Source organism: Oncorhynchus masou, chromosome 22 (genome assembly GCF_036934945.1).
Source record: "Oncorhynchus masou masou isolate Uvic2021 chromosome 22, UVic_Omas_1.1, whole genome shotgun sequence".
In the NCBI taxonomy this organism is placed as follows: Eukaryota; Metazoa; Chordata; class Actinopteri; order Salmoniformes; family Salmonidae; genus Oncorhynchus; species Oncorhynchus masou.
Window position 1 is genome coordinate 48,585,752 of NC_088233.1, and position 16,977 is coordinate 48,602,728.

General features: G+C 43.5%; 1 protein-coding gene across 1 annotated transcript; it reads left to right on the forward strand.

Annotated features, from left to right (window-relative positions):
• The first annotated feature begins 145 nt into the window (after positions 1 to 145).
• LOC135509620 (apoptosis inhibitor 5-like) lies at positions 146 to 14,709 on the forward strand. The gene is given in 15 exon segments (XM_064930417.1): positions 146 to 471; positions 1,336 to 1,497; positions 1,709 to 1,802; positions 2,467 to 2,532; positions 2,929 to 3,080; positions 3,506 to 3,712; positions 4,243 to 4,347; positions 4,458 to 4,547; positions 4,958 to 5,142; positions 7,268 to 7,361; positions 7,541 to 7,597; positions 7,697 to 7,776; positions 8,210 to 8,313; positions 8,316 to 8,354; positions 14,137 to 14,709. Coding segments are annotated over 15 exon segments (1,590 nt in total). The 5' UTR covers positions 146 to 396; the 3' UTR covers positions 14,217 to 14,709.
• Positions 14,710 to 16,977: the final 2,268 nt, after the last annotated feature.

Consider the following 16,977-nt stretch of genomic DNA (forward strand, 5'->3'; position numbering starts at 1 on the left):
TCCCTACTTTATGTATAGGATATGTGTTTGCCATCACTGCTTTCAAGTTGATTACTTCACTCGGCACTCGTAAAATGAAAACAACAGTATTTTAAGGTATATGATGAAGATTAACATTGCAGAACGTTGATGTTGTTTGAAGCGGGCCCATGCGCATTAACGTTCTTCCTGATGTTAATTTTGGAAGCAAAGGAACGGACAGCGGGGTTTCGTTCACAGCGAGCTTACTAGAAATTTCCTCTCCCCATCCCCTTTTCCGACACACCGTACTACTAGAACGTAGTGTTGTTTACGTTTGGAGAAATTCTGTACGAAAGGTGACGAATTGAAAGTCATATCTGTGGAATATTGTTGGTGACGTTCTCATCTTGACAACAAGCAGTCCGACGCACGCTGATGGCGGTCACTATCGAGGAGCTGTATCGTAACTATGGGATCCTTGCCGATGCTAAACCAGAGGACCTGGGCCAGGTAAGCATCAGATGACTGGCTAGCTAATTGAAATATCTTCCAGAATATGTACCTTTTCATATCCGGTATATCAGCAGTGGAAGCTAAATGTGAAAGTTAGGCCAACGTATTGGCTACATAGCCCGCATTGTCTGGACATGCTAACTAGCGTTAGCTTGCTAACTAGCTAAAAGGGGCCTAGCTAGCTTGGTAACGTTAGCTAACGTTAATCCTGCTTCATTTCAGTGAACGTTTCCCGGCGTTTTTAGTTTAGCTTGTCAGCTATCTCGGCCATGGAACTACGCTAGCTACAGTAGTTAGTTCTGTGCGAACAACTAACGACGGTTTTAGGTGGTAGCTAACTGAGTACTGTAGCTGGCCAATATGGTTAAATAAAGGTTAAATACAATATGCGTTGATTCCCACGCACAGCTACTGCCGAAAACGTACTTATGCCATGACTCTGGCCACTTGTCACGTTGGTAAGATTTACAATGTAAAACTCAAAGGCTAACTGGCTCAGGAGGCAGCTGAGGGGAGGACGGCATATAATAATTGCCGGAGCGAATGGCATGGCCTCAAACGCATGGAAACCATGTGTTTTCGATGTATTTGATACCATTTCGCTCCAGCCATTACCACGAGTTCGTCCCTCTCAATTAAGATGCCGCCAACATCCAGCGCTAGTTACTACTGCTGGAAACTAGTTAACTATTATGCCAATGGCGTCAAAGATTGCATGCTTCTTTGGCAGAACTCTGTTTTCTAGTCCTCTACTGAACACTTTTGACCAAATCACTGGAAGCTTTTGAAATTCATGCTGTACAGTGATGTCATGTATTACAAGCATGTGAATGTATCAATTTGTTTCCATCTCTTCTCTAGCACAAATATGCCTATCAGGTGATCCTTGATGGCGTGAAAGGGGGTCCCAAGGAGAAGCGCTTGGCTGCACAGTTCATTCCCAAATTCTTCAGCAGTTTCCCAGAGCTGGCAGATGCGGCAATCAATGCTCAGCTTGACCTTTGTGAGGATGAAGATGTCTCTGTAAGGATTTTATCAGTGGGACTATCATTTCCATTTGGAAAATACCATTGTGCACAATGGAGTTGACAAAACATAACATGCATATACCACTATACACACTTGAATCATAAACAAAGTTAGATTTGAGAAATCAATCGATGTAGAAGTGCCTGGTCGGAGTGGTCACACTATTTTTTTACCTGTTAGTTTTTCTTCTTCCTTCCTCCTGTAGATTCGGAGGCAGGCCATCAAAGAGCTCCCCCGTTTTGCAGCCGGGGAGAACATCGTCAGGGTAGCAGATATCCTGACCCAGCTTCTCCAGACCGGTACAGTACTCTTGAGCTAACCCACCTAGACTACTAAATCTTGTACGTTTCCCGGGAAAGGCGCTGGGTTACGTATTGCTGCCTTTCTCAGGTTGGCGTTCAAATGACACATTCCATTATCTAGTAGTCTCACACCCGTAGGTGCAGGCCAATGGAATGGAGAAACCACAACGTCCTTGGTATTTCACTCTGCCTGTCATTTGAACCCAAAGTTGTTACAAGCTAAAATTTCATTCTGCCCAACTTGGCCAGCTCACAGAAAAAAGTCTTCCTATCCTCAGTAATGTAACAGGACATGCTTCACATTCTCTACCTCTCCACATTCCTCACGATTCCCACCTGGGTGTTTCCCCACTAGCAATAACACACTTCCCAATCCACAATGGGCCAACCTCCAGCTTCACAACAGAACCCCATCCCCCTGTTACTCCACAAATGCCTACTGACGTTCCTCGCAGACTTCTGGATAGAGAGACACTGCCTCCCTCTCTCCCACTCACGTTGACACTCCTGGGTCAACCCCTCTGCTTTGATGCTCCTACATTCCATCCCTCTAATGGGACATTATGTATGCTACAGTGTAGTTTGTGTCAATAGAAGATATGTGCTCTCTGTGACAGTGATGGACCAATTGTTATACTCTCTTATACGTTGGTGCTTACAGATGATTCAGCCGAATTCAGTCAAGTGAACACAGCGCTGGTCTCGATCTTCAAGATGGACGCAAAAGGTAAGCGTCCATCTTTTCTCTCATGCTTGAATTGGCTTTCAATTGTGAGAAGACGGACAACTTAACAAGTGAACAGGCAGGATAATGTGGCTCATTTTCATGTATTCGTGCAAGACTCTACGAAGAAAACTGTTTTTCAGATGTTTTCATACCTGATGCTGGCTTTACTCCACGTGATCTGTTGTGTAGAACCTCGCATAACGCTTTAAGAGAGATTTGGCAGGCCTCAATCCCAAATGAAGGGGGAAAATGGGCATTGGATTAGAGTTAGATGTAGTTTGTTGATGTGAGCATAACATGCTTCTTATTTGGCTCAAGAGCCCCCTCCCAAGGCACAAGGTCTGTATAGCCTCTAAGTACTTTGTCTAGCCAACCTGTATCTCCGCTTTGCCTCAGCTACCCTGCGAGGCCTCTTCTCTCAGATCCTGCAGGGGGAGGACATAGTGAGGGAGAGAGCCATCAAGTTCCTCTCCATCAAGCTGAAGACACTGCCTGAGGACACCATGACCAAGGAGGTGGAGGACTATGTGTTCACCGAGACAAAGAAGGTCTGTTCCATATCTCTCTGCTTTTGTACAGCTATCAAAGTGAATCACCTGGAGTGATACACTCCATTCTGGGGGCTGGTTAGTAGAGCACTTTGTGAAAGGGCTGAAGTAGGATGAAGTAGAATGTTTTTATTACTATTATTGGCCAACTGAATACAAGATCTCCATAGGAAGGATCTGTAATCTAGTTGTGTGTTGGATGTATTTGTAACTGGTCAGCCTAACATTGACTCCTTGATCATGTTCATTAGGGCACAACGTAGAAAATATCTTGCAAGAGAGAATTACTTTCTTATAGGATGATTCCATATAGTCCCTCCCCGTTTTAGTTGTTTTTGTTTTTGCCCACTGAACTTCTCAGCCCTTTGTCCCACGTTGACCTCTGACCCACATTGACCTCTGAGCCCTTCCCCCTCCAACCCCAGGTGCTGGAGGATGTGACAGGGGAGGAGTTTGTGCTGCTGATGCGCATCCTGATGGCGCTGAAGGGCCTGCAGACGGTGAACGGGCGGCAGCAGCTGGTGGAGCTGGTGGTGGAGCAGGCCTTCCTGGAGCAGGCGCTGAACCCCGCCGACCCCGACACCGTGGACCGCTTGCTGCAGTGCACGCGCCAGGCCCTGCCCCTCTTCTCCGTGAGTGATGCATACACAAGCTGACGGGTCAGGCCAGGCCCCTCTTTGCTGTGAGTGATCCGTACACTCCCAAAACACACGCATTATAACACACGTGCCAGGCCCTGCCTGTCTTTTCTGTGTGTGTTATAACACACACACACAGGCCAAGTCATAATAATATACTTCACTTAGGGACTTATAGAGAGTGCATACAATTTTTGTGTGTCCCTGTGGGACTTGAACCCACAACCTTGGCATTGCTAGCTCCACACTTTTACCAACTGAGAACTGCAATCTCACAACACACACACGTTATCACCAAACACACGTACTGTCAATTGTTTTCCAATATCTAATTACTCTCGTAATGAGAACGCTGCGTTTCAGTGTTTGTGCCTTTACCTCCCATTGTTAATTCCTTCCTATTTCTGCATGTTTGTTGGTCGAGGTTCTGAACTGATTTGACCAACCACATCAAGTAGACAATCCCTACCTACCTCTTAGAACTCGTTTTCTTCTGAGACTTCAACTTTTTTTTACCCTTCCAGAAAAATGTCCATTCTTCCCGCTTTGTGACCTACTTCTGTGACCACGTCCTGCCCAACCTCAGTACCCTGACAAGTCCCGTGGCAGAGCTGGACATTCAGCAGGAGGTCAGTACCGCCCACCCCTGTGCCGACCATAGAGTGTTCAGGCAACTAGTCCTCCATGTTGGCTCCAACATGCCAGGATAATCGCATTGACATGTGTTGTGTGTGTGTAGGTGCTAAAGCTGCTTGCTGAGATGAGTCCGTTCTGTGGGGACATGGAGAAGGTGGAGGCCAACCTCCTCATGCTGTTTGAGAAGCTGCTGGTAAGTAACAGCCTAGCTCAGCCTTCTAAGGGACTTCAATGTGCTTTCACCGTACTGCATACCCCTCTAGTACCTTCAGATGTGTCACTATTGAGGGATAGTGGTTAGGAATTGACCAGGACACGTTAATCTGGTTTGTTTAGACTGGTAAAAGGCAAATGGCCAAAACGGACCGTGCCAACGACTGCTAAAAGCAACGAGTAGCCGTCCTATCGCCTCTTAGCACAGAACATTGGGCATCATTTTCTTTTTTGTTTACTGAAGATCCTACATGTTGAATCGCCACCGTTCGTCAACACCCACGAGGTGCTCTGGTGTGCCCGGGCATTGTTTGCTGTGGTCGGTGTTGTCCTTGACTGGTCTTGGCTGGTATAAGACAAACTGATCAACCCCTTCCGCCCTGTGTCTAGGAGTTCATGCCGCTTCCCCCAGAGGCGGAGGGTGAGAACGGCGAGAACACGATGAGCGAGGAACCCAAGCTGCAGTTCAGCTATGTGGAGTGTCTCCTCTTCAGCTTCCACCAGCTGGGCAAGAAGCTTCCCGACTTCCTCATCGACAAGATAAATGCAGAGCGCCTCAAAGACTTCAAGATCAGGTAGAGGGAGGCTCCAGATCATCAGTGCTTATTGTGCTGTCTGCCTGGCTGAATCTGCAACATATTTACAGCCATTTCTGACGTAAAAGTTATTTTACTGAAATCCATAATTTGTTTAGGAGAAACATTCCCTATTCCCTCAACTCTTGCTCTTGCTCTCTTTACGTGATGCATGTATGCATCACATGCCCGGGACTAGTATTACTCAGAGAGGGTTAGTTATGTAATTCACTCCAGAATGACCGTCGTTCCAGAAGGACGATTTGGATGGGATTATTTTTTTTCTCCACACTGCCCCCTGTAATTATACATTTCCCAATAAATTGACTTATGACTGAAGCCTGGAGGTTTTTATTTTAGGCGTGACAATAGTATATCAACATGTCCGTGTGGTGGGGTCACACTGATAACTCGAGCTTGGTTCCCAAGTTTCTAAACCTTTCTTTCCTATAGTGTCGCCATAATGTTTGAGTCAAGGAAGTGTGATCATAATCGTTAAGATATTTTAGCGATCCACAGTACGTCCTAAATACCCCCCCCCCCCCAGCTTTCAGATGTGCGCTGAACAGTGCAATTGCACTTGAGATGCATTTGAATGCTATGGATGAGAGTTATCATTTCCAATCGTTTGGGTCAGTTGTATGCATCTATTAACAGCAAGGGTTGCATTAAATAGGGTCAGTATAACATGTTTTTTTTTTAATCAATAATACCTTTTGAGGCTGTTCTAACAAAAGTGTAAAGTCTTTATTACAGCAAAGCAAATATGAAAAAGAATTGTTTAGTTCACAAGTTGCGCGAGGCTTGGTGGTCACGGAATCAGTAGGCTATTAAACAAACACTCAAACAGGCAACGGATGCAGGATCTGTCTTCTTTCTGAAGACATATTGATGATTTACGAAGCCAGGCCTGTTTAACAGTTAGGCTATTAATGATAGACCTAGTTACGTTGGTTTCTCTCCTCACTTAAGCAAGGCAAGGGCTGTTTTCTCACCTCATTCTGCTGCTTCCTCCGTGGCATTGTGCTCAACACCAATATGCTGGTTTAACTTTTCTGTTATGAACGTAGCAACATAATCTAGGAAAAGGTGGCAATTCAGCAGCACACTGATGTTATTCAGGACCCACGGACAGCGACCGCAGTCCAACGAGGGAGAAAGCGCATTTGTTAAATAGAATTTTGATGGGTGTTGCACCATTGTTCTTATGTAATATAACTATATACAATTTTCAGTAGCACATGTCTTAGCCTCCACAGTGGATCTGTCCACTCAGACAGGTGCGAATCAGACAGGTGACTTATACACCATGCGATTTAAATGTATTTATAGATTATAAAAATGTTTTTCCTACCGCTCGACTGAAGAAATCTCGGCCGACCAACAGCTTGTCAACTAAATGGGGTCAGCCATACAGTAAAGTGACTTTGTCTTTCTGTTTCTTGGCAATTTAACTTTTTGTTCACAAGCTGCTGTTTTTCAACATTAGCTTGATTCTGCTGCTTCAACTGATGGCGAATAGACGGCCTAGCCTATTCAGATGGGGCGGCAAGGTAGCCTAGTGGTTAGAGCGGTAGACTAGCAACCGGAAGGTTGCAAGTTCAAACCCCCGAGCTGACAAGGTACAAATCTGTCGTTCTGCCCCTGAACAGGCAGTTAACCCACTGTTCCTAGGCCGTCATTGAAAATAAGAATTTGTTCTTAACTGACTTGCCTAGTTAAATAAAGGTAAAAATAAAAAAGATCCCAAATCTCAGCCCGTTACCACGGTAACCTCCAGCCCTTCAAGGGGTAGCTGAACGGTTTCTCTATTTTGACTAAAACTCAGGTCACAAAAAAGGAAATGAAATTGAGCTATATTCCGCATTACTACTTACTAATACATTTCTTCTTTTAGAAACATTACAAAGCACGATCATGTTTTTTAGTTTTTTTAATGTAAATATGGGGGTAAAATATTTTGGCTGGTAATTGTATTTAATCTACCTGCCACGGTGTCTGGTGGACCACAAAGTATATTTTAGGCCCTGGTCTCCACTGTAGAGTCTGGATGCCAGTAATGTTAGTCATCTTGTTTCGTTCTTCAGTCACTTTAACCCTACTTCGTCTTCTCTCCCACCTTCAGGTTACAGTACTTTGCCAGAGGGCTGCAGGTATACATTCGCCAGCTGCGAGTAGCCCTTCAAGGCAAGACGGGAGATGCACTGAAGACCGACGAGGTATGTATCGTCTCACCGGCTGTTTTGGCTCTCTGAACGAGAACTTGCCATGTTTCCTCTTGACGGTATCTCACGAGCCACAAAGAATCGCGCAGATTCAATCAGGAGGTCTCTGTAGACCTTGTTAACCGTGCGTTCCTTCTGTTCTAGTGTAATAGTTGTGTTGTTGTCCCTCTTAGAACAAGATCAAAGTGGTGGCTCTGAAGATCACTAACAACATCAATGTTCTGATCAAGGTGAGACGTTCATATTCGATGTATTAAAACACTTGGTTCCGGCCCTATGTAGCTAGTTGCGTCTCTTACATTCTCATTACTGTTCCCCTTTCTCTGCAGGATCTCTTCCACAACCCACCGTCGTACAAGAGCACGGTCACTCTGTCCTGGAGGCCTGTCCAGAAGGCTGAGACTGTAGCGTAAGCCTCTCTCATGTTGTCACGGGTTATCTGGTGACCGAGAACACCTGGTTTCTGATGGAGTGTTATTAACCTTACACTCTAAAATCCAGAATGTTCAGACCTCAAAAGTAGTCTTGAGTTCACATCCCAGACCATCTTATGTAAATCCATCTCTTTTCCGCAATCTAAAAGAAATGAAAGTTATGAGTACCATGTAGTGTCCAGATTTTGTGGATGGTGTGGGGAAACATCTGACAAAAGTTGATGTTTGAGTACAATGTCCATTTTAATGTTAATTCATGGTTGAACTGACCCGCCCACATCAATGTAAGGAAACTACCAACTTCTCAGTACAAGCACCTCGTCAGACAAGACTGCAAATGCAACAGTAGTGTTAGCGTTATAACCCCCAACTGACCTCTGTGACCTTTGCCCTTTGTGCCCATCACAGTCTGAAGCGCCCATCCGGGGAGGAGATGGGCACGGGCAGTACCATGAAAAAGCTTCTGTCCCCCCCGCTGCCCCGAAGGAACGCGCGACAGATATACAACCCCCCAGCGGCAAGTACAGCGCCACCATTGGCAACTTCACCAACGGTGAGGGTGGCACTTGGGTAGCATGTTAATTAAACAGTAGAACGTTGCACGGACATTGGATCTGTGTTTTCTCGTTTGGTATCACTTACCTTCGTCGAGTGCACTTGGTGTAACTTAATCACTCTGGGTATGAGTCATTTACTGAACTATAAACATGTTTGGTGCCTACTTTTTCTATCCATTGTGTGTGTGTGTGTGGTGGATATTGTTCACTTCCACCTTGCATTGTGCCTAGGGTTGCAAGGGGGGGGTATATTACTGGAAACTTTCAAAGTTGACCAGTAAATGACTAGAATTTTGGTGACTTTCAAGTTTCTTTTAAGTTTACCAGAGGACATATTTTGGGGAACTCCAATGATCACAGATGTCTAATTATCTCTGGCCCGCTGTGTGGGGCGTATCACATGGAAAACATGATCAAATAAGGTGATTTTTAGAATGACAATAGAATGGCGTAGCTGTAAAACGTTCTATTTTACTAAAGTGTTACAGATTTAATTGGAAATAATGCCGTTGTTGATAAGAGGCTTTTTTCCCCCTTCATTTAATTAGGCAATGTTCTCTTGAACCATGTGATTTATCCACTAGAAACTCCTAAACAACCCGGATACAGATGGAAAACATTTTTTTAAATGAATGCTACATATGGTGTTAGGTTCGTAATACCAGAGTAAGAACTCGACGGGCACTATGAAAGCTTAAACTAAGTTTATTCATCCCAAAGGGTTGAACAGCTGAACAGACACATTTCCATTAGTGGTGTATGTATATGTATGTATGTATGTATGTATGTATGGTTGTATGGTTGGGTTGTATGGTTGTATGTATGGTTGTATGTATGTATGTTGACTCCAAGAAGAGTGGAGTCCAGATTGGACAGAGAAATCACCTGAGCCCCCTGGACATATCACGCCTTAACAAACTCTATCAATGTGAATAACAATGCACAGTTTAGCATTTATTACACCATCGAAGAAGTATGTATGTGTGTATGTCTAAACGTACGTACGTACGTACGTACTTGGGGTGGGTGCGTGCGTGCGTACGTATGTACGTACTTGGGGTGGGTGGGTGCGTGCGTGCGTGCGTATGTATGTATGTATGTACGTACGCACCCACCCACCCACCCCAAGTTGGGGTGGAATCTCCTCCTCTCTAAACACCACATCTCTGTTGCTCGGCAGGAAATTAAGTGATGCGGGTAATAAACTGTTCCTTATGACCTGATCTCTACCCCCTTCATCACTAATCCACGGTTCTTTACCCATATCAGTGCCTGCCACGTGATCGTTTTCCCTACACTCAGTACATTCCAAGCTTAATTGCACACACCATGTACCTTCCTCCTACAGATAACCATTAACTTCTGGTATAGACACTATACCAGTGGTTCCCAAACTTTTTATAGTCCCATACCACTTCAAACATTCAACCTTCCTGCTGCGTACCCCCTATAGCACCGGGGTCAGCGCACTCTCAAATGTTGTTTTTTGCCATCATTGTAAGCCTACCATACATTTATTAAACATAAGAATGTGAGTTTTTGTCACAACTCGGCTCATGGGAAGTGACAAAGAGCTCTTATAGGACCAGTGCACAAATAATAATAATCAATAATTTTGCTCTTTATTTAGCCATATTACATATAAAACTTTATTTGTTCATCAAATTGTGAATAACTCACCACAGGTTAATGAGAAGGGTGTGCTTGAAAGGATGCACATAACTCTGCAGTGTTGGGTTGTATTGGAGAGAGTCTGCCATTTTCCACACACAATCTGTGCCTGTATTACAGTTTCATGCTAGGTAGGGCCGAGAATCCACTCTCACATAGGTACGTGGTTGCAAAGGGCATCCGTGTCTTAATCCTGCCTTGGCAAATCGAGCTGTTATCTGAGCACAGCTCAATCCAGAAATCTGGCGGTTTCTGATTTTAAATTCAATTTTCACAGAACCGTTTGTTGCAATTTTGATGAGGCTCTCTCTTGTTCAGATATCGGTAAGTGGGCTGGAGGCAGGGCATGAAAGGGATAACGAATCCAGTTGTTTGTGTCATCCATTTCGGGAAAGTACTTGCGTAATTGCGCAACCAACTCACTCAGGTGCTTCGCTATATCACATTTGACATTGTCCGTAAGCTTGAGTTAATTTACACAACAAAAAAATCATTCAATGATGGAAATAACTGTTGTCCTTGTTAATGCAGACAGAGAAGAGCTCCAACTTCTTAATAATAGCCTCAATTTTGTCCCGCACATTGAATATGGTTGAGGAGAGTCCATGTAATCTTAGATTCAGATCATTCAAGCGAGAATTAACATCGCCCAGATAGGCCTGTCATGTGAGAAACTCGTCATCATGCAAGTGGTCAGACAAGTGAAAATTTTGGTCAGTAAAGAACCTTTAAGCTTGTCTCATTTATTTTTTTTTTTTTTACGTGTCAGTACTTTGCCCCTTGATAACCAGCACCCTTCTGTATGTTGTAAAAGCCTTACATGGTCGTTGCCCATATCATTGCATAGTGCAGAAAATACACGAGTTCAGGGGCCTTTCTTTAACAAAGTTAACCAATTTTCACTCTACTGTAAAAAACGTCTTTCAAGCTTTCAGGCATTCCCAAGCAGCAAGAACCTCTGGGTGGATGCTGCAGTTTACCCAAGTGGTGTTGGGAGCAACTGCTTGCATGCGCGTTACCACTCCACTATGTCTCCCTGTCATGGCTTTTGCGCCATCAGTACAGACACCAACACATCTTGACCACCAAAGTCCATTTGATGTCACAAAGCTGTCCAGTACTTTAAAAAATATCGGTTAAAAATGTTATTAATTATTTATTTATTTGAAATGTAATCACATTTTATTTGGCGTACCCCAGTTCGGGAATAGCTGCTCTAGCCCATAGCACTCAATATTTCAATAGGATACCTGATAATGAATCCTATTCCAAGTTCTAGGAGTCAGAACCCAGAATCCATCAATAGATAAGTTATTCAAGTATAAATCACCCAAGTTACCGCTCTATTTGTTATTGGATTGAGTAGTTCCAAATTTAGGATTTAGAGTTCCAAAACTAGCCATTTTATTGGCAGAGATTTCAGGTTACACATCCCTCCCATTAGGTCCCTCAAGCAGACCACTCCCAGACAGTGAAGGGATTGGATTATCTGGCCTGGATTTACCCTGGTGGGAGGAGTTTGCACCATGTTAAGTGATAGCATTTGTTTTGGAACGGAGCCAGGTGCTCCATTCAAAGGCACCAGTAAAGCTGTCTCAACAAGTGATGTGGACGAGATTGAGCACGTGTGGTAATGAGTAGGATTCGCATGCAAAAGTGATTGCCTTTGATCGATGGCCTTCACTATTAAAACTAGTTTGAAAATTCAAACATGTATTTTATGGAGAAGAGATGTGCAGTACCATTCAAACGTTTGGACACGCCTACTCCAGGGTTTTTATTTATTTGACTTTTTTCTACATTGTAGAGTAGTGAAGTGTGAATAGTAGTGAAGTAGTAATGAATAGTGAAGACATCAAAACAATGAAATAACACCCATGGAATCATGTAGTAACCAAAAAAGTGTGAAACAAATCAAAATATATTTTATATTTGAGATTATTCTTAGTAGCCGCCCTTTGCCTTGATGACAGCTCTGCACAGTCTTGGCATTCTCTCAACCAGCTTCATGAGGTAGTCACCTGGAATGCATTTCAATTAACAGGTGTGTCAAGTTATTTTATGGAATTTCTTTCCTCAATGTGTTTGAGCCAGTCAGTTCTGGTGGTATACAGAAGATGGCCCTATTTGGTAAAAGACCAAGTCCATATTATGGCAAGAACAGCTCAAATAAGCAAAGCGAGATGACAATCCATCATTACTTTAAGACATGAAGGTCAGTTAATCCGGAACATTTCAAGAACTTAGGATGTGCAGTCTCAAAAACCAAGCTCTATGATGAAACTGGCTCTCATGAGGACCGCCACAGGAAAAGAAAAACCCAGAGTTACCTCTGCTGCAGAGGATAAGTTCATTTGGAGTTACCTGACTCAGGAATTGCAGCCCAAATAAATGCTTCACAGAGTTCAAGTAACAGAGACATATCAACTGTTAATAGGAGACTGAATCAGGCCTTCATTGTCGAATTGTTGCATAGAAACCACTACTAAAGGACACCAATAAGAAGGAAATACTTGCTTGGGCCAAGAAACATGAGTAATGGACATTAGACTGGTGGAAATCTCTCCTTTTGGTTTGAGTCCAATTTTGATATATTTAGTTCCAACCGATGTGTCTTTGTGAGACACGAGTAGTGAAGCATGTTCCCTTCGTGGAGGAGGTGTGATGGTGTGGGGGTGCTTTGCTGGTGACACTGTCTGTGATTTATTAAGAATTCAAGTCACACATAACCAGCATGGCTACTACAGCATTCTGCAGCGATACACCATCCCGTCTGGGCTTTGTGGGACTATCATTTGTTTGTCAACAGGACAATGACCCAACACACATCCAAGCTGTGTAAGGGCTATTTTACGAAGGAGAGTGCTGCGGTGCTGAATCAAATGACCTGGCCTCCACAATCACCTGACCTCAACCCAATTGAGATGGTTTGGGATGAGTTGGACCGCGGAGTGAAGGAAAAGCAGCCAACAAGTTCTCAGCATATGTGGGAACTCCTTCAAGACTGTTTGAAAAGCATTCCAGGTGAAGCTGGTTGAGAGAATGCCAAGAGTGTTCAAAGCTGTCAAGGCAAAGGGTGGCTATTTGAAGAAACTCAAATATAAAATATATTTTCATTTAACACTTTTTTTTGGTTACTGATTCCATAGGTGTTATTTAATAGTTGATGTCTTCACTATTATTCTACAGTGTAGAAAATTGTAAAATATAAAAAAAAACACTTGATTAAGTTATGTGTCCAAACTCATGACTGCTACTGTATGTTTCTGGATGATCCACCATGCTGCCTTGTTGACAATATGACTGAACGGTGCAGATTCCTGTTTGATTTGAGAAGGGCGCTCCTCCCTCATGCAGCGTTTAGACTAGGGATGCAAACAAAAAAAACTCATACCAGTCGGCATAGTGGATTAGAACGTTGATGCCGGCAAAAGCAAGCCAGTGTGATGGTATCCATTGCTATGGTGATTTCAGTAAACAAAACCGTGCAAATCAACATCAGTTGAAATATTTAAACTCGGGCGGGCGAGTCCCGTCTACCTTGGCAGCTGATGGCATTCACTGCCAGCCTCAACGGCATTTACCGTCGTGCTCTCATTGAAAACAATGACATCCGGTTTCCCCTCGACCTCGTACCATGAAAACGCAGCGTCACTACTTTTGCCCATTCATGTCACGGCCCATAGACGGTGCACCGCACCTCAGGTTAATAGAACTCCCTCGGTCCGAGCAAAATTCTTGCTTGAGAAAGTTTTCTTTTTGACTAGTTGAGTGGAGAACTATTACAGTAAGGTATTTAATTGTTACCCAGAAAGGATTTGATATTGAGATAAATGCCTGCGCTGTGCCATTTAGCTTCAATACATTGATTCTGGGCGGTAGTGTTTTTTTTTTTTTCCTAACCATGTAACCCAATTTATTTCTTACTTTTAATAGGCTGTTTGAGATATACCACATTGCCATCGTGTTTTCTCCCCTCAAACATGCTAAATTACTCAAACTAGGGCCCAGTCTTTCCTGGCCAGGTCAAGCAGTGTGGAAAAACTCCTGGCCCTAATGAGTCCTCATACTGACCTCTTGTCTGTTGTCCTTCTGTTGTGATTCCAGAACAGCGAGGAGGCTTCAGGGGAGGCCGGGGACGAGGCTTCGGAGGCAGGGGAGGCAGGAGCCGAGGCCGAATCTACTGAGTCCACCGTCTCACATACACACTGAACTGCAGCACATCAGAATCCCTGCCGTAACTGAGGTGGTCTCCACGACCACTGCTCCTCAACTTGTGTCCACTTGTTATATTTTTCTCTGGCTCCAAACGCCTGTGGTAAAGGAAGTTATTTTTTTGTTTGCTGTTTTTTCCCTTCAAAGTAAATCTACTTAAAGACGACCGGGCTTCAGACTTTTCTACCTGGCGTTTCTACTCCCGACACTGTTCCCTGACGAAGCGGTTGTTCAAGTAGATAAGCGTGTTTTTTTTTATCATTGTGAATGTATTTTTGTGGAACCAGAGACTGCCAAGTTGTACCTGATTTGATATTTTAGTCATGTCGGAAAATTTTTCTTTGTTTTACAAAATGGTGACGAATGCATTCTTTCATTTGGATTGGCCTACTCTCTTCCCTACTTTGTATTGATCGATAATGAAGTTTATCAGAATTTTATCATAAACTTGTATTGAAGTCTCAACACCTTGACCCTTTTGTTTGTGTAACACCTTGTTAAAATAAGACCGTTACATTGGTTTTCGATGTATTCTGACTTTCTTGTAAAACTAGATTATTTCCTCCACAAAATAGGTTGTGTGATGCCCAATAGTACAGATGGTTATTAATTGCACATAGGTTGTCATTCAAACCAGGCATGGCAGATTGAGGACATGGGGGCGGCCATACTTGCCCCCATGAACATAAGCAACCATTTTAAAGTTTCTCCGGATCAATGCATTTCAGCCAATTAAAATCGCAGATTTACTTGGACTTCCAATACTTGTTCATACCTCAGTCCAACTGCACGTTCACTATCACGTGTATTTGACTGACTGGTCAAATTGCTCTCTGTAAAGTGTCCTAGGAAAGTAATTGACAGAGATTGTGGCAAGGGTTCGAATCGCACGTTTTTTCCCTCCCCTTTTGAAATGTGGATTTGCGTATGTTGTGTCAGTGTGTAGGAATAGGGACGTAGCCTACAGAAGACTAAATACATTTACCTCTTTCAGCCTTGGTACACAAACACTGCTGTTGCAGTTAATAATCATATTGCATCGGCTATATTACATGGACGGGCACTTCTAAATGTAGGATTACAATGCTTTATATGCAATCTTATCACCTGTCACATGCGTTATGCCTTGAGAATAAGCGTTACAAAGTGCCCGGTAGTAGTATAGGTTGCACTCACATCATCCTACAGATGGCAGTATTAATCTAACTGATCCTTTACTTTAGGTTACTATCGCAACTCCAATCAACAATATAACCATTCATTCATAGTGTCTGCGTTAACCTGCAAATACATATGGGACACCTCAATTCATGATGAACCCAATTGACCCCCTTAATTCCATATGTAGCCTCGGCTTCCAGGGGAGGCGAAAGCATGGTGGAGCCTACCCATAAGGTGATTATGCCCTCTCCTGGCGAGGAGACTGTAGGCTAGTAGTAGACTACTTTATGGGGTTTCATCCACTTCGTCACATGCGTTTTGAATTGAGCAGTGTTCGTTATTTTTTCCTCAAGAAAAAAAAAAAAGCTTGAGAGGCCGAGGCTCAAAAACATGGTTAGTGTCCCGACTTGAAGTCGAACTTGGCATGTCAGTTTAGAACAAATTCTTATGACGGCCTAGTAACAGTGGGTTAACTGCCTTGTTCAGGGGAAAACATTTTTATCTTGTCAGCTCGGGGACTCGATCTAGCGACCTTGCAGTTACTGACCCAACGCTCTAACCACTAGGCTACCTGCCGCCCCACTGCCTTAGCAGTGTGCGCCACCTAGAATGATAATGGTAGCCCACATTATGACAAATCCATAAGCCTCTGGGTTAAAAATGTACCATTAACTTACATGTTTGGACCTCATTTTTCCATTAAACCACACGGATGTGTGTGAAACATTCAAAATTGTGGGATTTTGTCATGTAGGTACAAAACATGAACATGTCTAACGTTTGAGGAGCTAGTTGCCAAGGCAGGTGTCTCATGACATGCGGCACTTTGGGGTGGACGCCCACCTGTCTCAATGTGAGAAGACTTAAAAGACAAGATGGCGGTGTACACATTGAGCAAGAAATGTATTTTATTTAAAGGAGCATTTTCCAAATTCAAAGGGACCTTCAACTTGACAGACATTTTGAGGATATTTTTCCACGAATCGAGGACAGTATTGCTAAGGTTAGTCAAAGATTGTGTTACACCAAACACTACCTAACCTGGAATTCCCAGTAATGTTTACACCAGATGGGATTTAGCCAATCTAGCTAACCTCCAAGTTCCTGGTATTTGCATCATTTCGGGAAAACATGTTTGGTATGTACTGTTGTAAAATGTAGCAACACATTTTTTTTCAACTGAACACACGCCTTATTTTCTTTTCTTCAGATGAGCTTCACTTGCTAGGATTCGTTTAGTGAATGAGTGAACCAAAATACTTTGCTGTCAACAGAGGATGAAAGTATCATGACCACTGTTTGCTGTAGATCTGAGAAGATTGAACAGATACCTTTTTTTTTACATATCAAATTGGTAGTTACAGTCTTGTCCCATCACTGCAGCTACGCTACGGACTCGGGAGAGGGGAAGTTCTGAGCCATGCGTCCTCTGAAACAACTCTGCCAAGCCAAACTGCTCGCTTAACCCCGTAAGCCAGCCACACCAAAGGATCGGAGGAAACACTGTCCAGCTGGCGACCGAAGTCAGCTTGCAGGTGCCCGGTCTGCTACAAGACGTCGCTAGAGCTCAAT